The sequence below is a fragment of the Rhinolophus ferrumequinum genome, chromosome 18 (genome assembly GCF_004115265.2).
Source record: "Rhinolophus ferrumequinum isolate MPI-CBG mRhiFer1 chromosome 18, mRhiFer1_v1.p, whole genome shotgun sequence".
In the NCBI taxonomy this organism is placed as follows: Eukaryota; Metazoa; Chordata; class Mammalia; order Chiroptera; family Rhinolophidae; genus Rhinolophus; species Rhinolophus ferrumequinum.
Genome location: NC_046301.1, coordinates 39,584,022 through 39,610,894, shown reverse-complemented (window position 1 = coordinate 39,610,894; position 26,873 = coordinate 39,584,022). Strand labels below are relative to the sequence as shown.

Here is a 26,873-nt window from a genome sequence, read left to right as displayed (position 1 = left end):
CTGTACTTTACATCCCCGCGGCTATTTTCTAACTGCCAGTTTTGTGTGGTCCTTTAAAGAGGCAGACAACCACTTGACTCCCAGGTGATGATGGCCACATAGCGGCTAGTGAAACCGGCCCAAGGTAGCCAGGATTTCTGTTTCTCAAGAGGATCCAGCAGGACAGATTTCTCGGCAAAATGTCCCGATTTTAAAACTGCATCATTTAAACAGAGCAGCCTGGGGTCATGTATAGCCTCTGGCCACGTACAGCCTCTGGTCCAGAGCACAGATCGCCAGCTCAAACAGCGCTTGGGGAATATTCCAGCAGACTCTTAACTCCTCAGTGTGGGTTCCTTGCGATGAGTTTTAAAATTTGTTTTTGAATAAATGATCCCTACACATGACTTGTATTAAAAAATTACAAAAGAATATGGAGCAAAAACCTACCCTGGCCCCCAATATTACAAATATTTTTCATGTTCTTCAAATGATAATGCATATGTAAGCATTTCTGAATATATACATGTGTTTATCATATATGTTTGTTTCACCACGTATATTAAATTGTAGCGTTATATAAAAATGATTTATTCCTGCTTTTTGTATGAATGCATCTCAGAGTGTGTTTTTTAATGAGTGTCATCTTTTTGTTTTTAATGGAGTCTCCGTATTGGCCGAATCTTTGTGCTGAATTAATTTAGCCATTCAAAAGGATTCCAGTCTGCAAATGCAGATGTCCGCATTTAAAACCATCACTGAAATAGAGTGGATAGACGGTGTCTGTAGAATAGGATCCTAGGAGGGGAGTTACTAGATCAAAAGTTGTGATCCCGTTGTTGCTGCAGGAGGAGTGCTGAGGCCTGACCCCCTGGCCTTTGGGGAAATGGGCTCAGTGGCTGCAGTGGCTGTGTGTGCCTCCCCTCGCCAGGCTCTGATGACCTTCCCTCTGGTTTCCCTCCCAGTGTTGAACCTGACCCTCATCGACCTCCCAGGCATCACCAAGGTGCCCGTGGGGGACCAGCCCCCAGACATTGAGTACCAGATTAAGGACATGATCCTGCAGTTCATCAGCCGGGAAAGCAGCCTCATCCTTGCCGTCACCCCTGCTAACATGGACCTGGCCAACTCAGACGCCCTCAAGATGGCCAAGGAGGTCGACCCCCAAGGTAACCGTTGAACGTCACAGCAGCAGCAGCTCCCTCTTCCAGGTGCCTCGGAGCATTGCCACTGTCCAGGATCCTTAATTCCAAGTCATTGGCATTCTCTTCGGCACATGGCCTCTCTAGGAAAAGGCCACCTGGGACATGGCATTTCCCATGCGGACCGGCAGTGCTGGAGGGCATCTCCTGGGAGGCCGTTGTGTGGCAGTTGGGCATTCCTCCTCGGACATGGTGGTCCCCACTTCGCCTGCACTGAAAGCTAGTTTAGGGAAGAGCCCAGCTGCAAGTCCAAATCCCACCTCTAGAAGTTATTTACCCTCCCGAGGCTTGCTCCCCTTTCTCGCAGATGGGAGCAGCATTCCCCACCTGCAGGGTTGCTGAGAAGACAGAGATGTCTCCATAATTGCTCAGGGCCGGAAGGGGAGATGAAAGAATGAGGAGTTAATGAAGCCAGTTGGGGCAACAGAGAGCATTGGGGACGACTGTGGCATCTCGGGCTCAGGCCATTCGGGTGAAACTTTGTTTTTTTTCTTTATGCAAGAATTTAGTAACATTATTTACGGAAATCGGAAATCGTGTAAGTTCTTTCTTTTTTCTTTTTTTTTTTTTTTTTTTAGTTTCAGATATACAAAACAATGTAATAGACATTTTACACCTCCCCCAATTTGTTGCCCCTTTTAACATCGTACGGGGTCAAACTTTTCCAGTGGCTGTTTATTCAGTAAATCTCAGTTAAGCACCTGCTGCGTGCCATGCTGTTAGGCCTTGGGAACCCTGCAGGGGACAAAATTGACAGGGTCCCTGCCACTGGGTGCTGATATTCCAATGGGGGGACAGAATCCAACAAGGAAATAAGCAAGTAGGATAATTTCTCGTAGAGGTCAGCACTGGAAGAAAGTAGAACCCTTTGAGAGTGCCTGGGGTGGGAGGGGTCAGGGGTCTGTGAAGATGTGAGGTTTTCAGGCAAGACCAGAAGAATAAAAAGAGGCAAAACCCAGAAAAATGGACAGTGGATGCTAAATAGGCCGGGTGTGATTTGAGCCTGGGGTGCCCAAGACACAGCAAGGAGGCCTGGGTGGCTGGTGTAGATTGAATTGACGGAGGGTTGGGGAGGGGAGGGTGGGGCTGCGGCCAGGGCCATGTCCTCGTGGGCCACCGTGGGACCTGGCTGGATTCTGAGAGTGTCGGAGGTTTAATGGAGTGTGATACAGACTGAAATACATTTTACAAAATGTCCTCCAACTGCCTGATTCCATGGTGGTTTCTAGGGAGTCGGGGACCAAGGAGGAGCTGGAGAGACGGGCTCTGTGGCTCACGCTCCCCGGTTTCTAGCTCTGAGTCATGTCCAGGGGGTGGTCAGTGTTGGGTGGCTGCCGATGACCCTTTCCCTCCCTGGACTGCAAGCTCCTCAAAGCCTAGGGCTGTGTGTTAAGCGTCTTTGTTCTGTGGGGACTGGCTGTGCCGGCCCCCCCCCCCAAAGTCATCCCAGGCACACTTTCCCAGGAGGGCCCGCCCCTGCCGACAGCTTCCCTGTCCCCACAGTCTGGTACCACCAAATGGGGTGTGACTGTGACAGAGACGCTGCAGAGGATTGATCAGGTGTTGAGAAATCTGATTGAATATCATTGAGCACCATTTGTGAACTTGATGCTGGCATTCTTCCTTAAAAAAGTGTTTTTCTGCCTTTAAAAGTATTCATAATCGCTTCTCGGCCTTTTGGCTAAGGTCAAGTGTAAAAGTATTCATTATTACTACTCAAAAAATGTCACCATTGTAGAATATAAAACCTAAAAAGTGACAGCCCCTCTCCCCCTGCAGAGATACTGGTGACCACACTTGGCAGATATTCTTTCAAAGTTTGTTCTTCCATTTAAACGCACATTTTTAAAATGGGACGGTCTTCATTTATTTTTCTGTGATGTGTGCATGCATTCCTATTACCATAGGGACGTATATACACAGCCATCCACCAGGCGCCCCATTGTTGCCTTCTGTTTGTTTTCGACCATTTGGGTTGTTTCAGGTCTCTAATAAACAATGTTCTGGTGACATCGGACATTTCCAATAGAGTTGATACCCACAGATCCCCTCCCCCATCACATCTCTTTACCTTGCTCTGCCTCTCCCCTCCCCACCAGGCATGAGCTTTGTGCTTATTCACACCTGTGGCCTCTGAAGAGGTGATGCCAGCTGCCGACCTCACAGCAGAATGGGAGCAGGCAGGGGCCCCAGAGAGGGCATGCTTCCACCCCCTAATTGCCCAAGTTAGCACCTACCGGAGATCTCCCTGGGCCTCCCTCAATCCCCTGTAGGTGCCCTCTGGATTCTGGGTGACCTGGGGAGGAGTGGAATTCAATAGCTGGCGTCCAGAGTGGAATTTTGGCCATTCAGGTGAAAGGTTACCCTAGAAACAGTCGCCATTGTTTGCACGTTCTGTTGGGACTTTGTACACAGAACACAGCATGGCGCCTCTGACCCGGAAGTGGGATGAGGTTTCCCCTGATGCTGCAGCCACAAGATGCGGTCACTGATCATACGAACGACGATGACGGTGGCCAGGGTTTATTAATGAAACCTGCTGTGCCAGGTTTATTCTTATGGCTAACCTCCTGAGATTGGTGCTCTTACTGTCTTCATTTGACATGAGGAAAACTGGCGTTCAGGCAGGTGACATTACGGCTTGGGCCAGGTCGCACAGCCTGGAAGTTGGGGATTCAGTTAGACCCATGGTGGCCTGGGGCTCCTTCCTCATGGCGCCCTTGACCTCTGGGCTCTTTCAGGCCTGCGGACCATTGGCGTCATCACCAAGCTTGACCTGATGGACGAGGGCACCGATGCCAGGGACGTCTTGGAGAACAAGCTGCTCCCCTTGAGAAGAGGTGTGGCTGGGTGGGGTCTGGGGGCCACGAGGTGGGGCCATAGGGTGGGGCAGGGGGAGGCCACAGGGCCAGGGAAGGGAGACCTGGGGGGGCCAAAGGGCCACAGGAGGGCAGGGAAGATAGGTGGGGTTGAGCAGAAGAGCTGGTGCACCCCTGCTTTTTGTGAACAAAATTTGTTTTTCTTGTTCTCGTTATTGAAACCTTGACAAGTGCTCCCAGATACATTCCCCTATCACCTGTTTCCCAAGTTTTCTAACTCCTTTTTTTCTGAGTGAACATACATATCTTTTTCTTCCTGCTTGTATACATTCATTTTTCAATTACACAGTTAACACCACTCATTTGGGGAACATGGGAAAACAAAGTTCATCCTTGAATAACACGGGTTTGAACTGCGTGGGTCCAATTACATATGGATTTTTTCCATTGACCCACGCAGTTCAAGTGACCACAATTCAGTTGGCCCATGCAGTCCAAACCCGTGTTCAAGGGTCAACTCTGGTTGGGAACCTGCTTCTGCAAAGGGCCAGCTACAGTTTTACGTGGATTGTTGACTGCTCTGGAGGTTGGTATCCCTAACTCCCGAGTTGTTCAAGGGTCAGCTGTTTATGATTTTTTAGATAGTCACTAGTTACCACTTTGTGGCTCTCCTTCCAAAAAGTTCCCCAGAATTTGTAACTTTTATTAATTTTCATACTTACTACAGTGGTATCTCGGTTTTCTTAACGTAATCCGTTCCGGAAGCCCGTTCGAGTTCTGAAACGTTCGAAAACCGAGGTGCGGTTTCCCCATAGAAAGTAATGCAAAATGGATTAATGCCTTCCAGACCTTTAAAATCAACCCCTAAAACTTCAAATTTAGCATGAATTCTACTATCTAATGATACCATAGACCCATAAAATTTACGGCCTTCATAAGCCGAAATTTTCGTCGACAGAGACATTCGAAAACCGAGGTACCACTGTATTATGAACATTTTTCAACATTCTTGAAAGTAAAGAAGTGCACGAAGCCCCCATGGACTCAGCCTTAGTGGTTATCAACACAGCTCATCTTGAATCCCCTGCATGTCCTTACTTTCTGTTGTCATTGTCTTCCTGGGGGATTAAGCAAATCCTAGGCATCATATCATTTTACATATAAATACCTAAGTTTCTGTTTGAACAGTTCCCCCTCCAAGGCATTCGTTTGTGGAAGAAATCAGATCACATCCCACACTCGGGGTTTGGCCAATGGTAGGTCCATGTAGACTGCTAATTAGATCTAGACAGAGGCCTGATTAGGCTCAGTTTTCAGGTTCAGATCTTCGGACGGGTCCCCTAAGTATTTTCCTTTCCAAAAAATGAGAATAGCAAACATTTATTAAGTGTCTGGTATTTACCAGGCACTGTTCTAAGCTTTTGATGTGTAAGAGCACACTTCATTCTGATAACCAACACGATGGCTCTATTCTCATTCCCACTTTATGGATAAAGAAACTGAGGCAAAGAGGCTAAATCTCTTGCTCCAGCTCTCACAGCTAGTAAGTGGCAGAGCTGGTTTTGAACGCCAGCCCTCCAGCATCGTGCTGCTTTGTGACTTGATTTTCCATTTCACATAGCAGAATAGCAGAACATTTCCCCACAACAGGGAATTCAAAGATGAATTCAACATCTTTGAATTCATCAAGTTGATTTCAAAAGGTCCTGTGGATTCCCTTATATGGAGGTGTGTTGGCTGTTTCTTACTTATTCCCCATTTGTTGGACACTTAGGTTGGTTCTGGATTTTCACTGTTGTGTACTGTTGACTGTCCATCTAGGTCTTTGTGTTTTTTTAGGCCATTTCTTCCCTAATTGCATTCCTTCCTTTCCCATTCCTGCCCTCTGGGATCAGCTCTCAGCTGTGGGTACCTTCTGGCTCTCGTACCTTGCCAGCACCATTTAGGTCTTATCTTTTGCTCCCGGAGTTCCCCTCTGCAATATCTGGGATAGGCATGGGTGAAACATTCAGACCTTGATCGCCACCTTCCCCCAGCACTGCTGAGACACTAAGTGACATGGGGTAGCTGCAGATTCGGACAGAACGTAGTTAGGGACAAAACCCAAAAACCTGCTAGGTTGCAAGGATCAGAGGTTGAAGAGCAAATTGATGTCAGAGGTTTAGGAAGGAAGGGTCAGTGCTGAAGAGGGAAGCAGACCCTATTTGCCCCCATGCTCCCTCACACACGTCTCAGGCCACCATCTTAGACTCCAAGGGACATTAGTGGGGCTCAGCATTGCTGCAAGATGACATGGACCTCCTCACCTTCCTTCTTCCCTACTCACTGTCTCTGCCTCCTCTGCCTTCCTGTTTGTTTCCAGGAAAGTGGCTCTTCCTGTCTCCATTCACTTATATGCTTGCTCCTGACTTAAGACCTCAGGCTCTCTTTCAGCTTTCTCCTTCATCCTGTGGCTTTCACAATCCCTCCAGCTGGATCCTTTTCTTTTTTTCTTTTCTTTTCCTTTTTTAAAATATTTAGGACATTCCAATTTTATTTTATCTTTAATTTAATTTTTGGGGGAATATTGAGGACAGTGTGTTTTTCCAGGGCCCATCAGCTCCAAGTCAAGTTGTTGTCCTTCAGTCTAGTTGTGGAGGGCACAGCTCAGCTCCAAGTCCAGTCGCCGTTTTCAATCTTAGTTGTTGGGGGCGCAGCCCACCATCCCATGTGGGAATTGAACCGGCAACCATGTTGTTAAGAGCTCGGGCTTTAACCAACTGAGCCATCCAGCCACCCACCGGCAGCTCACCAGCAACTAGTTGTGTTCAATCTAGTTGTGGAGGGCGCAGCTCACTGGCCCATGTGGGAATTGAACTGACCTGTTAAGAGCACATGCTCTAACCAACTGAGCCATCCGGCCGCCCCGGATCCTTTTCTTGGCTTATTAAAGACTCAGACCCCTGGCACCTTTAGAGGAACCAAAAACCCAAGCCAGATGCCTCTCTCTGCCCGAGTTGCTTCCTTCTGCTCACGATGACACAGGTGATTGGAGACTTTGGGCTTCCCATGGATCTAGGTTCAGATCTGGGTTCTACTAATCCTTTCTGTGATCCTCTCTGGGTGTGCCTTGGCTCCCTCATCTGTAAAGTGGACATACTGACTAATATGGAGAGGACAAAAAGCAATCAGGTCTTCACAAGACTCAGCAGGTGCCACTCCTCTTCTTCCCAAGAGAAACGTTGAAAGACTCCCACTGCTGAGAGAATAGGCCTTTTGCCACCTATCCCCAGTCTACTTTTCCAACTTTAATTATGTTAATAACAATGAATAACTGCCACTGTTTACTGAGCACCTACCGCCAGGCTGACTTCATTATTTCCCATGACACCCATTCATACACCCATAGCGCTCGGTGCGTCATGCCCACGCTCAGGGGCTCCTGGCGGTTCTGGCTTTTTGAACACCAACCATCCTGCTTCCCCTGTCTTTTTTCTCCTCCTCTTTATGTTTTTGTCTATCTATTCTTTATGTCCAAATAGTACAGATCTTTTCTTCACACTGGCATTTTTAGCCTACAAAAATAGTTTCTCACATTTGGGAAAAAAATTCCAAAATAATACTGAAGTTTCTCAATTGGGGAGACACTCTCTCAACCCTTTTCCCCAAGTCCCATTTCTCATGTACTCATGGTTAGCTGTTAAGATGTTTCATTCAGAGTATTTTAATATAAATACATTTTTAAAACTCAACCATGTTTTTTCCAAATACTTCTGTAATTTCATATGTTATGTGTAAATCTATGATCCTTCAAGAATTGAGTTTGGGAGGCACCCAACTTTGCCAGCAGCAATCATTGAATAATCCAGCTTCCCTCCTCCAGAGTTGGAAGTGTTAGCTGTTAGTGCCCACCTACTGCTGGGTGGTTTTGGACTTTCTGTTCCATTCATCTCTCTGGACTTACATACCCCAATGTACCCAATCTTTTGCAGTATAATAAGTTTAGAATAGGTTTTAATGTCTGTCAAAATTAGCTGTCCCCAAATTGTCCTTCTTTTTGAGACGTTTTCCTTACCTATCTTTAAAGCTCAGTTTGTGGCTTTCAGCTTCTCCAAAGCTTGTCTCTATCTACCCCCCTCAAACCAGGCTGATGTAATCTCTCCTTTCTGCAGACACTTACGTTGCTTTTCGACTGCACGATGTTTGCATTCTCTGTATTTTTTCTAAATAATGCGTACAGGTTGTCACTGTCTGTCAATGACTTTGTAGGACAGAATCCGCGTCTTCACCTGCATCTTGCCTGGCCCTGTGTGCCTGGGCTGCAGTGGGTACCTGGGCACTTTGGCCCCCCTGGTAGTGCCTCTACCCTGACCCTCTCTCCCCACAGGCTACATAGGTGTGGTGAACCGCAGCCAGAAGGACATCGAGGGCAAGAAAGACATTCGCACAGCGCTGGCGGCCGAGAGGAAGTTCTTCCTCTCCCACCCAGCCTACCGGCACATGGCTGACCGCATGGGCACCCCACACCTGCAGAAGACTCTGAATCAGGTAGGGCAGTGGTTTTGTGCAGTTGTGCACGCTGTACACTGCACAATAGCTATTGTCCACGATGGCACTGGCCTTTGTCTAGAGCAGCTCTTGTTTTAGCAGAATGGGTTCAATCCACTTTTGATTCAGGCCCTAATGAAGAGTAAGTTGGTACCAGTAATATTATTACCATTGCTATTATTATTACTATTTCTATTATTTTAATTATCATTGTAATGATTTAGTCACATATCCAGAAGTTTGCATACAGTTCCTGAGTTTGGTGACCTGGGTTATGAACACCTGGGCTGAACCAAAGCAGAGCAGCTAAATGGGAAGACTTCAGAGCCTGATCCTCTTAGGTCCAAAAAAAGCCCAGGTCAGCTTCTGACCCAGTGGCCTGGACCAGGGGCCCAGCCTCTCCAAGCTGCCCACCCTTATCCATCAGTCAGGAATCATCACCATCCCCGCCCCCTCGGGCTGGCGTCTGCTAAGTGCTCAGTGCAGACGCTGTGTGAAATGCAGGACGTACCAAACGTCAGTAACTCCAGCATTTCACTATTTTTCTCTCACTATTTTTGTGTGTGTGTGTGTGTATATATTCACAGGGTTCCTAAACAAAACCAGTATAAAAAGTATACAGGGAAGCGCCTCCATCCAACTCACAGGGCACCACTCTTAGTACTACGCAACTTTTTTTCTGTCCATAAAAGCAAAAAGGACTTTTGCGAATCACATTCTTACCATAAATGATGACACAATCATGGATGCCGCCCTTGCTTTTTTCTACTCAGCAGTTTCTCCTGGAGCTCTGTTCATGCAGAAAAGAGCCCTCCTCTATCTTCTGTGGCTGTGTAGTATTTCCTAAGCACATGGGCCCTAATCTGTTTAACCAGTCTCACTTTGGAGGCCACTGAGATGGCCTCTCATCTTCTAGTCAATGAAAGGCAGCCGTTAATAACATCATTTTGCGTATGTGCTGATTTACTCAACGTCCCTGATGGGGGTTTATGTAGCCCCAGAGTAACATGCAGTGCTTGTCCTTAGGGACTGTCCTGATCTGCCCGTCTGGGGTTGCAAAACATTCCCTCCTTGATACTTGATGGCAGCTTCCTGGATGGTGGCAGGGTCTCAGAGCTACAATCCAAGAGTCATTCCGTCATGTACACACTGGGGACACAATGGCAACATGGGAGCAGGGCCCTGTCCTCTGGGAAGGCAGATTTCTAATGCGGGGACAGACTTGGAACAAGTCACCAGATAAATGCTTGATCAAGTGTTCAGTAGTGATGGGGGTCAGGAAGAGAGCAGGCTCCGGCTTAGGGGAGCAAAGAGGGAAGGAAGTGTCCAGTGGGAGGGGCCCTCCAGGAAAGGAAGCACGTCTGCCTGGGCAGCGGCGTGGAGGAATGGGACGGGAAGTAAAACTCCCTGGAAGTAAAATCCCCTGCAGGTCACTGCAGCCTCCTCTGAGGGCCCGCAGCCCCGCTGGCCTCCTGGGGGCCTGGCTCCATATCAGGTGCTTCCTGGAGCAGTTGTCCTTCCACCCCTCCGTTTCCCCAGGAGTTACTTGGAGTTGTTGTAATGCTCTAGGTTGCTGTTGGAAACCACAGTGATCTGCAGAGCATGTAGCATAGATCCTGACCTTTAGAGACCTTCCGCTCCCACAGAGGGGGCCCTGCTTGGGCCACTGGTCACAGCGGACTTGGGGTAGCCCGGATTCATACCACAGAATATGATGCTCCTTCAGCCCTGTGTCTAGCTTGATGGACACTTTGTAACTTCTTTACTGTTGTAGGTCAGATGGCAACAAAATGCAGATTTTCACTTTTTGGGTATTAGCTGATTTTGTGGCTTTTGGTTTGCTCTTCCTTCCCTTCTCCCTTTCTCTGCCCTCCTCTTTCCTTCTCTTTTCCCTCTCTTTCCCTCCCCCACCCCCATACTAGTTAAAAAGAAAAAAGTGAATGCATACGGCCCAAATTTAGTGAATGTTCCACTTCCTCCCATCCCGTGATGGGTCCCTTCCCCAGAGGTGCGAGTGGCATCATTTCCTGGACTTCCTTCTAGAGACACTCAGGGCCTGGAGGGCCAAAGTATCTGTATCGCGCCTTCCCTCCTTCCCGCCTTTCTTTCTCACCTGAGCAGTAAGGTGTTTATCACTGCTCTGCACCTGGCTTTTTCTCTAAGGACACCTCTTGAGATTCATTTTGCCCTGACCTTTTTTGCAGTGCTGTCTCCTTTTAAAATGTGTGACTAATAAAACCACATGATGCAAAAGCAGAGCAGTGGAGGAAAGGGGGCTGCGATGAAAGGTCTCCTTCCTGGCCCCCTGCTCCGTTCTGCCCTTTCCTTCTGCATTTGTTTCCTGTGAAGCTTCCTTCTCTCTGTTTCTGCAAATGAAAACATGTTCTTACTCTCTTTCACAGAAGGGAGCACTTCATGCGTCCCTTCTGTATCTTTTTTGGGGAGTCGTGTCCAACTTAGTTTGTCGGGCCCATCCCCATGTCTGCACATTCACCTGGTGTCCTGTAGTCAGCGTGGACGGTCGCCTGTCTGTCAGTCCTTCAGTCCATGGTCCTGCGGTGGCCTCCTGGGCTTTTCACTGAGCAGCGCTGGTGGGAGGCTGTTCTGGGTCAGCACACGTCATTCTGCCCAGTTGTTGCACACAGTTGCGTGTACTCCATGGTGTGAGCACCCTAGCTGATCTGTGCTACAGAGGCCCCGCGGGCTGTTCGCAGCATCTCACTGCTGTGGGCAGCCCTGTGCCACCTCTCCCTGCCCCAAGCACAAGTGTGACTCCAGCTGGATGTTCTCTCGAGTCTCCAGCTTTCTCTTGAGGTTGCGAGCAGTGTGCTGGGCTCAGGGGCCATCGTGGCATGGCCCTCGGTGGGCAGAGCGGGCCTGCCCCTTCCTCATGACTGCACTGACCACTGACCTCTGACCTCTGTCCTCTCTCCTACAGCAACTGACAAACCACATCCGGGAATCCCTGCCGACCTTGCGCAGCAAGCTGCAGAGCCAGTTGCTATCTCTGGAGAAGGAGGTGGAGGAGTACAAGAACTTCCGGCCCGACGACCCCACACGCAAAACCAAAGCCCTGCTGCAGTACGTGTCCTGCAACCCCCCAGCCTGGCTCACTGGGACCTCCACCCAGCCACAGGGTCCTGGGTCGGGCTGGGCACCAATCCTCATTTATCCATCCGTTCACTCAACAAACATTTCCCAAGGGCCTCCTGTGTGTCAGGTCCTGTCCTGAGCACTGCGGTCCCTGCAGTAAACAGGACAGATGCCATCCCTGCCCTATGTGCTCACAGAGAGGAGAGGGAGGGATGAGACAGAAAATAAGTAAATCGGAAAATGTACAGTATGTGAAATGGCGAAATGTTAAAGTGGGGAAGGGGCTAGAGAGTGCCAGCGTGGGCAAATAGAGTAGTCAAGAAGAGCTCTGTGACAGTGAGAGTCAGGCAAAGACCTAAAGAGGTGAGGGAAGGAGCTACGTAGAGTCCTGGGGAACGGGGCTTGGCCAGTGCAAAGGCCCTGAGGCAGGACTGTGCCCGGCATTTTGGAGGAGGGCCATAGGGCTGGCGCACAGTGAATGAGGAATGTTTGGGAAGAAGTGGGGAGTGGGGGGGTTCAGGGCCAAGTGTGCAGGGCCTTGTGGGCCATGGGGAGGACTTAGGCTCTTGCTCTGAGTGAGGTGGGAGCCATGGAGGCTTCTGAGCAGAGGATGGGCAGGGCCTGGCTGAGGTGCTCACAGGCGCCCTCTGGCTGGGGCCAGGAGGACATGCATGGGGGGGTGGGGGGGCTGGAGCCGGACCCTGTGTCAGCTGCTGCTGCTTCGTCTTGTCCTTAGCCTGACTGTCAGTCCAGATCAGAGTCACGGGGAACCCACTGCAACGGTGTAGCTGTGAGGCTGGGAGTGGGTGTGCCTCTTGGGGCCCCTCCTGCTCCTGGACTCCTGGTTTTTGCCCTGCCGGGGACCCTGAGTGCTGTAAGGGCTTGGCTATAGTGGATTCCGGAAAGTCCCTGGCAGCTCATATGGCAGATGGCAGTCTCCATGCGTGAGACTCCTCCCACAGACACACCAGAGGGACACTGTCCCCTGTGACCATGGTAGGCTTGACATTCCCCTACCCTCTCGGCCACATGGCAGTGCATGGTGGTAGGATTAGGGTGAGACTGCTTTTAAGCCCAGATAACCTCAACTACATTCTGCAAAGCTTTCTACAGAGTGAACGCTGGTCTTTTGCAGATTTTAAGAGGAGATTTAGAGGCCACATACTGCAGAAGCCATGGCCTGGGGATAAGCCTGGGCCTGCTGGGCGACCACTGGCAGGTGACCATGTCTCTCTGAGCCTTACTTTTCTTGCCGCTAAAATGACAGCAGCGCCTGTTATCTCGTGGCCATTGCGGGATCTTGTGGAAATACTGCTCAGTGCTGCCGGAGAAGCCTGGTAGGACTGGGCCAGGGGATGCTCTCCAGACAGGCCATATCCGCCAGGGCTTAGCACGTTAATTATTCTTTTCCACCAGGGCCCTGCAGGTAGTTTTGACATCACAATGGAGGTGCTCTACTGTTACTCTGCAGCCCCCGGGAGGGCTGGGCCTTTCTTCCTTAGCATCTTATCCGTGGGTCCTGGCTCCTGCAGGCCACACAGACAGGCGGAGGCCCTTGCTTCTTCCTTTTCCACTGGTGGTTGTCCCTTTGAATGGCTTGTTGCATAACTTTCTCCTCAGCCTTTACTATAAAAGAGATGCAGAGGCCGAAAACTCTCCCTCCTCTGCACCCTGGTTCCGTCTTCAGGTTGTTGCCTTACAACAAACAGAATAAGCACAAATGACAGAAGCATCATTGAGAACCTTCCATTTCTTCTGGCCTCCTGGCCCATCCCGTAGGTTATTTCTGTGACCCAACGCCTCTGAGGGACATTTGGGTATTTTTTGCTTTAACAGATGCTTCTCATATTCATTGTTGAGCACACATGGGAGGATTTCTACAGGGCAGATTCCTAAAAGAGGGGTCGCTGCGTTGAGCAGCACTTAAATTTGAATCTGTGTCACTTACACTGCCTGCAGAGAGGTGTTACTGGCACCCATGCCTGCAGGTCATGCACAGGCACGTGCAGTATGTGGCCCACAGGAAGTCAGTGACAAAAAAGCTGACTGTTTTTCCTTTTGTCACCATTGTTATGATAGATTGTTCTGTATCTGGCTTCGTCCCCCCCAGCACAGCTTAGCTTGGTCATCACTCCGTGTCAGGGAACGAAGTTGTACAACCTCTTTCTTTACCTATCAGCTGTGACTAGAATGCAGATCATTTGAAAGACCCCGGCAGGTTCTTTCCCCAGGCAGAGGGGATGGGGGCATCTCTCAGGCCTGCTCTCCCTCAACTTTTCTGGTTTGCACATGGGTCTCTCTCCTTCTAGAACTAGAAACAGAAATGCTTGTTTCCTAGACGTGCAATTGTGGCTATACACTCAGGACCGCTCGTCTCTCTGGTGACCGCTGGTCATCTATCAGTCTCCCCTGCCCTGGACAATTGCTGTATTTGTTCGCTATGGCTGCTGTGATAAAACACCACGAACTGGGTGGCTTAAACAATAGAAATTTATTGTCTTGCAGTTCTAGACACCAAAAGTCTGAGAGCAAGGTGTCAACAGGGTTGGTTCCTTCTGGAGGCTTCCGGTGGTTTGCGGACAGTCTTTGGTATTCCCAATCTCTGCCTTCATCTTCACATGGCTTTTCCCTGGGTACATCCAAATTTCCCTTTTTTCTAAAGACACCAGTCACCTTGGCTTAGGGTCACACTCTAATATGACCTCATCTTAATGAGCAACGACTCTGTTTCCAAATAAAGTCACATTCAGAGGTCCTGGAGGTTAGGACATCAACATGAGCTTGGGGGACACAATTTAACCAGTGACAGATGGTAAGGGTGCTCTGTGAGCGTGGCTTGTACTCTAGGGCCCCTGGGAGACTGGCGCTCATATGCGCCGGGCCTGGCCACCCCAGCAGTACACTGACATCTCCTGGATTTGCTCTTAAGAGCTAGATTTCTCTCTGCTAGAGCACTGTGGGCTCCATGCTGCAAGCCCCATGGGGGCTGGTCCCCATTGAAGCAGCTCCCCTTCGGAGAAACCCCACACAATACAGGCATACCTTGTTTTACTGAGTTTTGCAGATACTGAGTTCTTTACAAATTGGAGGTTTGTGGCAACCCTCCATCATGAAAGTCTATCAATACCACGTTTCCAGCAGGTTCAGATGATGGTTAGCATTTCTTAGCAATAAAGTATCTTTTAATTAAGGCATCTACATTGTTTTTTTAGATACAATGCTACTGGACACTTAATAGATTGCAGTATAATGTAAAGGTCAAACATGCCATGGGAAACCAAAAAATTCGTTGACTCGCTTTATGGCGGTGCTCTGGAACAGAACCTGCAGTATCTCCGAGGTGTGCCTGTACTTGAGTAGATCAAGAATTGGGAAGACAGAAGTAAGGAAATGATTAAGGCAGACAGTGCAAGGGACTTGCGGGGAGTGATTAGAAAGAAGTGCTAAGGAAAACCAAGACGCTAATAAAGACCTTAGTTCCTCTCTACTGCTCACATTACCACAGTACTCCTCGGCAACACTTTTTATGACCTGAATTCTAAGGGGCCACACGTGGTATTAGCATATTTTGTCAATTATAGGAACACTTTTTGAAAATAAAAATTTCACTTCTCTGAATTTGGAAGTTTTAGGAGAATTACCATCAATAGACAGCATTTTTTCTCTTTTTGTGGGTGCACAGACTGATGGTACAGTTTAGGATCGATGACTTCTCGGAGTAGATGAAATCTAGAAACTCCTAGACTCCTCACAGTGACCCTGGGTGGAGGTGCTGTAACAATCAACCTACTTTGCAGATGAAGAAATTAAAGCTCAGAGGGCAGAGCCATCCATCCAAGGCCTCACAGCCCATAGTGGTGATGTACCACCCCACACAAGTTGGGGATGGTGGGAACCAGCGGAAGCCCCCCGAATTGTGTGGAGGGGCCATCGTCCTGTTGGCTCAGGCCAAGCCTCAGGGTAGAGATGACCCTTGTACCTCTTGTCATCTGCAAAGTGGGAGTAGTAACCACCCCCTTTGATTCAATGAACGAATAATCATAGTAGGACTACAGAGTAGGCCTGGTGTGTAGCGAATGCTTGCCACCTGCAGCTCCTGAATTTTGTTTCTTTGTTTTGACCTGCGTGTATGTTTTGCTGCTAAAAAGTGAAAAGATGTAAATTAGCTTGACGAGGGACATAAGGCTGGAGCTACATCCAAACCTCCGCTTTGACATTCAGGTTTTCTTTTTCCTTGTAGGATGGTCCAGCAGTTTGGGGTGGACTTTGAAAAGAGGATCGAGGGCTCTGGAGACCAAGTGGACACACTGGAGCTCTCTGGGGGTGCCCGCATCAATCGCATCTTCCACGAGCGGTTTCCTTTTGAGCTGGTGAAGGTAGCGTGGCTGGGCCCTCCTGTCTCTGCCAGGCACCCTTCTGCTCAGTCTCGAGCCCAGCCTCGTCCCAGGGCTTGAGGTCTTGAGCTCCTGCCACCAGGCCTGAGCCCGCTGAGAGCAGAGTGGCCTGGGGGAGGCGTCCCCTTGGGGCTTCCTTCCCTGAGCAGGCAGTTTACAGATTCCCGGCAGAGCTATACAAAATGTTCTATTTTTTTCCTCTGACAAAAACCAGTATGTGTTCTTTGCAAAATACGTAGAAAATAGAGGTGATTTCACATGAGAAAATGTCCCCACCACGTTGAAGAGAGAAAAAAAAGGAAGGCAAGTTATGGAGCCAGCATGTGCAATGGATGATATGTATAATGTCCTTCCATATGAAATTGCACATGTATGTCCAGATGTGTGTCTTTGCATAGCTCTGCAAGGATGTTCTTCACACTTCTTGATGCTGGGATTTGAGATTTTTTTAAAATTTTGCTTGAAGTTTTACTTTTTATGGAGACCGCGTAATTGTTTTTATAAAAACCAGTAAAATTCTTTTCAATTAAAGATCAATGCTAAAAGCAGAAAAACTCTTATAATCTTAATACCCACAGACAACTATTAGCACCTGGATGTGTATCCTTTTAGAATTATTTTTATGCAAGTGAGTAAGCCCCCTGCATACACAAACACAGCACACATATATTCATTCATCCATACTTGTGTGCACATATCCAGAGGATGCCAAAAAAATGTACACACATTTTAAGAAAGGAAAAAACTGATTAAAATTACGCTGATGGTAACCACTTTGTGCACCTCTTGTAATTGCAGAAGTCAAACGTGACTTATATTCATCTTTTGTTACTGGTATACAGTTTTTTCCTTTCTTAAAAGGCACATACCTTTTTTTGGCATCCTCTGTATATTGTTTTAAAAAATTATGTGTCTCTGCCCCTGCTGTTTTTGTGTGGTGGCCATCTTTTGAAACTATAAACATTTCATGCATTGTCAGTGACAAAACAATATTTCATTTTGTTGATGTCTCATTATGTACTTAACCAGTCTACCATTTTTGGATGTTTAGGCTGTTTTCATATTTTTCAGCAGTTATGAATAGTTCTATGAATAGAACTAATTATTAATTCCTCAAGATAAGTTTCTAGTGCATTAAAAACTACCAAGTGACAATATAGATATATTTTTGGAAGTTCTTGATTTGTACTGCAAGTAACTCATAAAGTTTATATGAATTTATGTTTCCTCTAAAAGAACAAGAGTGTTAGTTTCACAGAATTCTTGCTGATACTGAGTTTTTAATATTTTTAGAAATGTTGACCAGTTGAATATTCTATGAATGCAGATGCACACGGGAGATAACATGCCCTGAACACACACCTGTTGGGATTACCTGTACGTCCCTGCATACGTTTGCTTTCTCTGTTCTCAGATGGAGTTCGATGAGAAGGACTTACGACGGGAGATCAGCTATGCCATTAAGAACATTCACGGAGTCAGGCAAGTTTCACAGGGAGTGTCGCCGCTGTTCCCTCCAGCCAGTTGGTCCCCCCAAACCTCTGGGTGCCCTGACTGTGAGGCCTTGACAGGGTTCCTGGGTGGTTCTCAGTAGCTGTAAGTCTGTCCTTGTGTGTCTCCTGGAGTACTCGAAGGCGGGTGTGCTCGGTCCTTGTGAGTCTGTCATGGGCCACGGGACTGTCTGCTGCCCTTGGATTAAACACTGGTTAAGCCCCCCAGTCGGTTGGCATGAGCCCTACTTACCGTGGTCAGCCAAGAAAGTTCACTTCATATTTGTCCTGGGAGTTGAGGGTGGGGAGCCAGACTTGAATCATGATGACAAGAACCCAGCATCTGTCCCCTGTGAGCCTCCTGGGTCCCCTTGTATTCCTGCAACCGCCGTCACTTCAGTCGTCCAATCCCATATCACCACGGGGTCCTCAGCTTACCCTGGGGGTTTTCAGGTAGTGGACACAGGCGTCTGACTTGCCATGACCTTGGTTCTTTCTCGGGAACCTGCCCCGTGCCTGTGAAATTGCTGACCGTGCTTTGTTTCTCTCTGACTTATCTCCCTTGCCCCCGGGTTCGGATGGTTTTAGGACCGGGCTCTTCACCCCGGACCTGGCATTCGAGGCCATTGTGAAAAAGCAGGTCGTCAAGCTGAAAGAGCCCTGTCTGAAATGTGTCGACCTGGTTATCCAGGAGCTAATCAATACAGTTAGGCAGTGTACCAGTAAGGTATCAGCCCCTTGGCAGGGGACTCCTGGCCGTGTGGAAACTGGGGTTCGGGGCTTTGGTATCAGACTCCCAGTGCTGCTCCAGCCTGTGTCCCATAGTGCCTTTTTCCCCCATATTGCCTCGGTTTCCAAGAACAGGGCCTCTTTACAGAGGCTGGGGTGGATGCAACTTGAGGGCGGGGGTGGTGCCAGGCCTCCAGAACTGGCCATATTGGTGGGTAGGGCTCCCTGGGACCCTGATACCAAGCCTAGCATGTGTCTGATTGAATTGGGGGTGTCGTTGGGCTATTGCTTTGCTGCCTTCTGGGAAGCAGAGAGGGACCCCGCATCAGCTGCTGGAGGCCAAGCTCCCTGAACCTCCTTGGTGGTCACCTGTTCTTGACAAATGCCTAGAGCCCTCAGGCTGCCCTGGTGCCAGCCACTTCTCTGTCCCCTAGTTACCAAGCAAGGCCTAAAGACCAACAGCATAATAAGTGCTCGGGTCCCAAAGTGGGCCTGGCTCCTGACTGCCTCTGCTATTCCCCTTACTCTCCCTAGGAGCAGTACTGTCCCCCCAGGCAGCCCGTTGTCAGATCCACTAGGTCACAAGCGCCTGTGTTCACAGGCCACGACCTCCACCCAGCAGGATGCGCTGGGATCCCCCGAGGGCTTGGTTCCCAGGGCAGCATGCTTTGGCCAAGCAGCTGAAGCTCTTCCCGGTGGGCGGTTTATGCTTGCACGTCCACGATGGCTCTGGGTCGGCCTCCCAGGCAGGGGATTTCTGCTTGAGCCTTCTGTTCTCAGTCTGGAAAAGCCCACATTTGCTTCTTAAGCTTCTTCGATTGGAAAAGGGAGGGGAAAGAAACGCAGATGGGTTGGAGACTATCATCCTGGAGCCTGTTGTCGCAGATATGAAAACTTAAGGCATCCGCACGCCCTTATCCATCTGTACGATGACACCGATAAAGCACTTCTATAAGTAAACCCCAGACCAAGCCCACCCTTCGGACCCAGGACGCCTCTTTGATCTGAAGCAGCTTCCGGGGCAAATGCGGGCACAGGCTCCTCCATGCATGTCACTAACCAGCTGACTCTCGTTTCTCTCTCTCTCTGTCTCCCGTCCCGGGTGTGTGGCCTACACTGTCCCTGGGTGTCTTTCTACTTGGTCCCACCTTCCGCATGACCCAGGACGGGGCTCTTCACCCCCGACATGGCCTTTGAAGCCATTGTGAAAAAACAGATTGTAAAACTCAAAGAGCCGAGTTTGAAGTGTGTTGATCTCGTGGTCTCAGAACTGGCCACGGTCATTAAAAAGTGTGCCGAGAAGGTAACAGAAGGTTTTGTTATTATCACCTATGCATTCGTCTCCCATCTGCTCCCTTTGTTGTTAGTCTTAACCTGCGCATCTGGGAGACTCTGCCTCGGCAGGAACCCCCTCCTTTGGGCCCCTTGTCATTTAGTGACATCTCAACTTTGCATCGGCAGACAAAAGGGGGGACATATGCACGTGTGCCCACCTTTGCAGATTGGGCTACTAAAGGGGCTGGGAGGACTTCGGTGTTGCCAAATGCGTTGCCTAAGTAGGCGGTGGGGATGAGAGTCAGTGCCCATTCCTGGAACCCTTAAGGAAAGGGGGTTTCTGAACTATCACCAAAGCAGTGAAACATTGCAATGTGCAGACCTGTGTTCTTATGTCATGGGACATTTAATAGGTTTTCCATGAGTTTTTGACTGTTCACTCAATTTTCCCCAACTTGGGGACGTAACCCAAACTGTGGAAGGTGGGCTCCCCATGTGTTTGGTTTGGTTACTGCTGTAAAGGCTGAGGCTCTGGGGGTGTTGGAGGAGTGGATTCCAAAGCTGAGATGATGGGGAACACTTTTCCACAAGGGGGTCCCACCGAGGTAGATGGCCCAGATGCTGACCCACCATCCTAGAACAAGCACTACGTACTCACAAGCTCTGAGAGCTCTCGCCCCAGTCACCTGGCGGCTTTAATTACACTCAGTGCCCTTGCTCTCACCCAGTGCTGGGGGGGAGGGGGTGGCTGTCACCCACTTTCTCTGCCACTTTCCACCTCCAAATCACATTCCCGAAAAGCCTCTCTGCTTGTGCGTGTTCACCCAGTTGCTCTCTCCGGCCCACTGTCTCCCCACTGTCCCCCTGTCTCCCAGCTAGAGCAGCTATGAGACAGGAGAGGGGTGGGGACTCGGTGGGCCCACCCCATGTCATCCACCTTCCCTTGTGTTTCTGGTGTGGTTCATGTTGCTCCCCATTCCATGAGGACGTAGCCAACGCTGCCACTCTGCTTTCCCCCCAGCTCAGCTCCTACCCCCGATTGAGAGAGGAGACAGAGCGAATTGTCACCACTTACATCCGGGAACGGGAGGGGAGAACCAAGGATCAGGTATTGGCTTTTTGTCTTACTTTTCAGGTATAATTTACTTGCAATAAATCTGGAGTGTACAGTTCTTTGAGTTTTGACCAATGCATACAGTAACCCCACCTCAATCAAGATATAAAATGGTTCTATCACCACCACCCCGCTAAAATTCTCATCCTTTACGCCTTTGTCAGCAACCCCTCCCGTCACCTCAGGCCGTGGCAACCACTTGACTGCCCCTATCCCTGTGGTTTTGACTTTTCCAGAATGTTCTGTGAATGGTCTCCTGCAGTATGTAGCCTTTTCATTCTGACTTCCTTCTCGCAGCATGCTGTGTGTATTCGGGATTCATCCCTGTTTGTGGTTTATCAAAGTTTGTTGCTTTTGATCATTGAATGTGTGAACCACAGCTTGTTTATCTATTTGCCTGCCAGAGGCGTTTTAATTTTCTTGTGAAGACCATCTAATCACACACACAGGTGGAGAGTCGGACTCCTCCACGTAGTCAGGCATGAGTCTCACATGTCCCCTGCTGAATGCACCCAGGGCCTTCATTCTGTTTGCACACGGCCCAACACCCGTTCTGAGTCACTTTCCCGAACCCAGTGGTCTCTTGGCAGCCGTTTGTTCAAACTAGAACCGAAACAAGCTGACGTGTAGTATTTGGTTGTGATATCACCTTGTTTAGAATGGTTCCTCTTCCCTTGACATTGATGGAGAAGAAACCAGCTCATTTGTCCCACAGAGGATTTCCCCAGCCATCTAGTGCCCTGTTCCTTCGTAGCTTCTGTAGACTGGAAGCTGTATCAAAAAAGCTTGAAAGATTCCAATTCGTTTTGTTGGCATTGTTGGCAAGGGTGCTGCTGTTCCTTCTGTACGCACCACAGCCCCTCATTGCCTTACCGTCAACACTGCCAGGGTCGATCCATGGGCTCCAGGGTGACAGGATTCAGGTTTTATAAAACCAGCGACAGTGGATCCTATGGACAGAGCACCCCAGTATTTTCCCGCAACCCCACAAAGTCTGACTAGTGTCCAGCCCGTTCTATGCTCGAGGGCTTGGAGGCGCAGTGAGGTGACAGGAACCGACAGGGTACGGTTTGTTTAAGGGCCTGCCCCTTATCTGAGATGACATCCGACTGGCTTACGTGTGCCTGTGTGTATGTGCGTGTGTTTCATTTTAATGTTCTTAACTGACCACATTATCTTTGCTGTTTAAATGCGGCACTTAGGAAATGCTAAGTGCTAGCTAAGACTTCACAGACCGTGAATTATTTAAAGTATGGCTTTTGTCTCCCCCATTCCATGGCTTGGTAATATGAGGGCTGGGGTCACACAGCCTGGCAGTGGCTGAGCTGAACCTGCAGCCCAGGTGATCAGCCCCAGAGGTTGTGCCCGTGGCCACCACGCTGGACTGCCTTGCTCTGCTCTGTTGGCCCAGTATTACTTGTGAGGCCCTGACGTCTGGAAGCACCCGTGTCCCCTTCCCCAACATGTATGTGTTGCCCGTGTTCTTCTGCCTGGGAAGCAGTGTGGTTCTGGGCTCCCCCTGCTGGCTGGTGCGAGAAGTGCTCCAGCTGATGTGCTCAGCTTAGAATGGGGTTCGGTCCCGATAAACCTATTGTTAGTTGAAAATATTGTAGGTTGAAAATGCATTTAACACCTACCCTACAGAACATCATAGCTTAGTCTAGCCTACTAAGTGCTCAGAACACTTATATCAGCCTACACTTGAGCAACGTCATCTAACACAAAGAATACACTGCAGAGTATTGGCTGTTTACCCTCGTGATCGTGTGGCTGACGCGGAGCTGCGGCTCACGGCCGCTGCCCAGCATCTCAGGAACGTGTCGTACCGCATGTCGACAGCCTGGGAAACGATCAGAATTCAAAATGGGAAGTACGCTTTCTACTGACTGTGTATCACTTTCACACCATTGTAAAGTCGTAAATCAAACCATGGGAAGGCAGGGACCGTCTGAACGTACAGTGACCCCTTCTTTCCCTCAGATTCTTCTTCTCATCGACATCGAGCAGTCCTATATCAACACAAATCACGAGGACTTCATCGGATTTGCCAAGTATGTGCTTTTCAGAATAGCGGCTGGTGGGGCGGCCTCCAGTGTAGCTCCCACACAGTCGAATTCGGACTCCATCGGTGGGCTGGGGCACGAGGGTCTATCGGGGTCCTGGGGTGAGAGTATCTGGAAGCTTGCCTGGGCCAGGAGCGGCCCCATCCCCACTGTCCCCAGCGCACCTCCTGTGGGGCGCCCTGTGGTTAGGTGAAGGAAGAAAAGACATTCCTGGGGTGAGACTCATTAGGAGGGGGCAGGGCTAGCCAGCATCCCGTGCTTCCTCTCCCACGGGACTTCTCAGAACCGTTGGTGGACTGCTGCAGCTTTCCCAGACTCCCCATACTTACTTGTGTCTCACGGGGTCAGGACTGCCCATGGCATCCATCCGTACAATATAGGTTTTAAACCAGAATCTTCCGTGGGACCTGGATAAAGGGCCAGATCAGGGAGCTCTGATTTCAGCTGGATATAGACATAAATGCTGGTGGTCTCAGGCGTCATCCAATTATTCCATCAGCTCCTGGGCCCCCCTCAGCGAGCTTGGGTGCCATGTGGATTGTTCTGGTAGCTCACAAAGATCTTGCCTGAGCCCAATAAAATAACAGACCATTGGTAGCCAACTCCCTTGTATGATTTAGCAAATATTGCTGGTGTGCCTTCTCCGTGCCAGACCCTGTGTGACAGCAGTGAGCAAGCACAGATCCAGATCCCCAGCCTTCAAGGAAAGTCCTGTGCTGGGGACACACATGCACATGGGCAGTTAAGATACAGTGTGCTCAGTGACAGGGCAGGGCTGTGGAGGGCCCATGGGAGTCCAGAAGGCGGCCTTCTGGCATGGCCTTGGGAGTGCGGGGGGCTTCTTTGAGGAGGGGCCTGCTAGAGCCCAGTCTTGGGCTAGCAGGCTGGGGCAAGAGGGTCTTTCAGGGATCTCTCTGTTGGGCTAAGTAGTTACCCGGGTAGAACATTCATTAGTGCACTCGACACAGTTGATTGGGCAGCTGTTCTGTGCTGAGCACAGGGTAGGTGAGTGGAATGAATGAGTGAATGAATGAAGGCATGATCAGAAGCTTTGGGCCCCAGCTGGGCTGTCCCTGCTGGAGGTGGGCTGAGGGGCCCTAGCCATGGGCCGCCCCTCCGGTGGGGTTCTCAGAACCTGGGGAGTAGCCCCTCCTGCTCTGGTCCCCTAGCAGCCAGATGTGTGTGGGCTGAAAATGCCGGCTCCCCCTCTTTGGTTTGCTGCTGTTTTCCTCACCTTGATGTTTCTGCTTCTCACACTTCATCCACAGTTCCTTCTCACAATCTCTCCTGTTTTTCCTTTGACCACTCCACTCTTTCCTCTGGATTCCTGGGCCTTCCCACCTCCCCCAGCTGTTACCATACTGAGCAGCTGGTGACCTGGTGGGTATTGCCTGCTGTGTGCCTTTCCCGGTGTGTGAATGGCTGGGGTTGGGGCCCAGGTATAAGCCAGGGCTCCAGCCCTGGGTGGGGTATCCCAGGGCCCACTGAACAGCCATAAAGTGCTGTCTCAGAGCCTTTGGCCTAGCACAGTGAACAAGCCAGCTTGGGCCTGCCCCTTCCGAGCCCAGAGGCTCGGGACGCCTTGTCATTGAGCAAAGTGTCACAGGAAGATGCGAGTTTGAAAGTAGAGTAAGTGAGGGGTTGTGGGAAAGGGGTATAAAGCACGAGTCCTGGAGAGACCCTCTTGAGGAAGTTATGACAGCCAGATGACAGGCAGGGGACTCCAAGAAAGCATTATAAGACAGGAAAGGAAAGCCGAGGAGCAGGAGCATGGAGAGACCTATGCAAGGAGGAGGTGAGAGGCCAGGCCTCATCACCAGGAGGCCCCTGCAAACCAAGGGAAAGACTGGACTTAACCCCTGCCCAGGGCAGTGAGGAATCTCTGATTGGGCACAGGCAAGGGACAGGTGCAGCCACGGTGGCTCCAGGAAAAGGAGGGAGCCAGGAAGCCCTTAGGAAATACCATATCTGGGACCTCTCTAGCACTCAGCCATCACCATGTGTGGCTTAGCTTGGTCCTGTCTGCTTCAGACATTGATCAAATTTCTTCCTTTGCTTAGATATTCTGGGCTGCCTTCCCACTGTCCTCTAAACATTAAAAATGGCCCCGAGAAAAAACCGTATTGAATAAACTCATTGTTGGGAAAATCATTGGGTAAAATTCTGCCACCATTCTTAATGTTTCAACTTTTACTGAAACAGAAGCTGTTTCCTTTGCGCGTGCACACACACACAGCTTACCCAGCAGCCCGCTTGATCTTTAAGGTAAAACCCCAGAGGCAGTCAGTAAAGGAATGAAATAAGGTGGTTTGCCTTTTTGTATTGTTCTGAAAGTCCAACTAAAGCAATACGATAAGAAAATATGACGTCTTAGTAATAGGAGATGTCAATTGTTTGCAGATGGTGATATGATTGTCCAAGTAGGAAATGTATTAGGACAATAAGCGAGATGAGTAGGTGCCCTGCCCATGTACAAGATATGCGGACTTCATCTGCAGTCATTTTCTGGCATGAACTAGCTAGGAAACAGGATAGATGAAAAAAAGATCTGAGACTGTAGACAAATAAGGGACCTTGTAGAAACACTCCCTGTTGACCTTGAGTGTCCTCTGGTTTGGGCCAGCAGCCATCCAAGATGAGTGATGTTTTATTGGCGAGCAGCTGTCCCACAGTCTGATCTCTCAAGTCAGAACCACTTAGGACTTGGGCTGGGGTCAGGGGTAGGGTTGAGAGCGGGAGGACCCCCAAACAGCCTGGCGCTCAGATTACTCTGAAGCCACCATGGTTACCTTCCAGCCACCTGGGAATCCAGTTTCTCATGCTCACTTCTTGAGGCTCCAGGACCCACTGATTTCTGGAAATAGCTGGTACTCAGGAGTGGCTGATGTCAGGGCCTAAAAGCCTCGGTTTAACTCCGTGCGTTTTCCCATCCCGTGAACCTGAGCTCTTTCCCTTGGGCAGCCCTTTGTGTGCAGGGGGACTTCTCTCTGACTCGGCCCGTAACTGGTCACTGGCCTCCTCATGTGGGAGCATAGCCCATGCGGCCATGAAAGCCTCCTGCTCCTTGTCCTCCTGGCGTCTTGCCCACACGAGCCTCTTTGTGCTTTGGTTTCAGCGCCCAGCAGAGGAGCACACAGCTGAACAAGAAGAGAGCCATTCCCAACCAGGTAGCCACCCCTCCAGGGCCCGCAGCTCCACCCTTGGGCAGGGGCGGGAGGGCACTAAGGGACCACTGAGCCTGGTGATGGCACTTGGCCTGTGGCCCGTCCCACCAGATTCTGAGAGCCAAAGAAAGCTCTGGCAGGGCCAAGGGGGCAGATTTTATGCATCTGGAAGGCCCTGTCTGAACATCTAAGGCCATGGTTAGAACTTGACCCTCAGGGCAGCCCAATCACTCATGGTGTCTGTGGCCACGTTGGGTTACCAGCTCCGAGGACTTGGAGCCTATGGGAGGCTGCATTGTGACGAGCAGTGAGGAGACTGGAGGTGCTTTGACCCCCACACCTGGAGAAACCCTAAGCCACACACAGGGTTTTCTTCCTTGATGTTGTGCCCAGCCAGAGGCCTGTGAAATAGGAACAGCCTTATATTTGCGAGTATTAGGTACTTTTTTTTTTTGAGAAAATCATCATCTTTGTAAAAATTTCTGCCAATATCCCCTGCTTCTCCACATCGTTGGGGGAGGTGGGACTCTGCTGATTATCTTGCACGATTATAGAGCCCTCTGGAAAAGAAGGCTGTAACCACTGCATGATTTTTTTGCGCTTGCTGTAGGTAATACATATGTTGTTGCTTTTTTGTTTCAGGAGATGATAATGAATTAAATATTAACACCATGAATATAATTAATAGCATGTAATTTTTTTTCTTTTGCTGTTTTTTTCCTCTGCTCTTCTCTCCTCCCATTTTTGTGCTTTTCCTGCTTTTTTTCCATTCCTTCATGTCCCTTACGTCTCTTTTCCTCCGCCTGCTCTTCTTTGATTTATCCACAATCCTAACTTTGCATTTTCAAAGGGGGAGATTTTGGTAAGTACCCACTTAGTGTGGTAGCAAACATTAGAGAATCTAGTAGGGTGGACATCCTGCCACCCCTTAACATTCCCTTCCCCCAAAAATAACAAAACAACTAAAAATCTAACTTTAAAACCCCCTGCCACAGCTGATGCCCAATGTCGTGTTGCCCTGGGC

General features: G+C 49.5%; 1 protein-coding gene across 13 annotated transcripts in view; it reads left to right on the top strand.

The window, feature by feature from the left end:
- DNM2 (dynamin 2) overlaps positions 1 to 26,873 on the top strand; it is a 79,812-nt gene that overhangs the window by 34,879 nt on the left and 18,060 nt on the right. For 6 of the 13 annotated variants that reach the window (XM_033133999.1, XM_033133998.1, XM_033133992.1 and 3 more), the window contains exons 4-14: positions 945 to 1,148; positions 3,923 to 4,021; positions 8,367 to 8,527; positions 11,466 to 11,608; positions 15,861 to 15,996; positions 17,429 to 17,496; positions 18,093 to 18,231; positions 20,530 to 20,616; positions 22,603 to 22,673; positions 25,801 to 25,852; positions 26,700 to 26,711. In XM_033133999.1, coding sequence (XP_032989890.1) covers positions 945 to 1,148; positions 3,923 to 4,021; positions 8,367 to 8,527; positions 11,466 to 11,608; positions 15,861 to 15,996; positions 17,429 to 17,496; positions 18,093 to 18,231; positions 20,530 to 20,616; positions 22,603 to 22,673; positions 25,801 to 25,852; positions 26,700 to 26,711 — 1,172 coding nt within the window. Of the gene's footprint in view, positions 1 to 944; positions 1,149 to 3,922; positions 4,022 to 8,366; positions 8,528 to 11,465; positions 11,609 to 15,860; positions 15,997 to 17,428; positions 17,497 to 18,092; positions 18,232 to 19,397; positions 19,537 to 20,529; positions 20,617 to 22,602; positions 22,674 to 25,800; positions 25,853 to 26,699; positions 26,712 to 26,873 lie in introns of all 13 variants that reach the window. The other 7 variants (XM_033133994.1, XM_033133991.1, XM_033133988.1 and 4 more) reach the window with 3 other exon arrangements.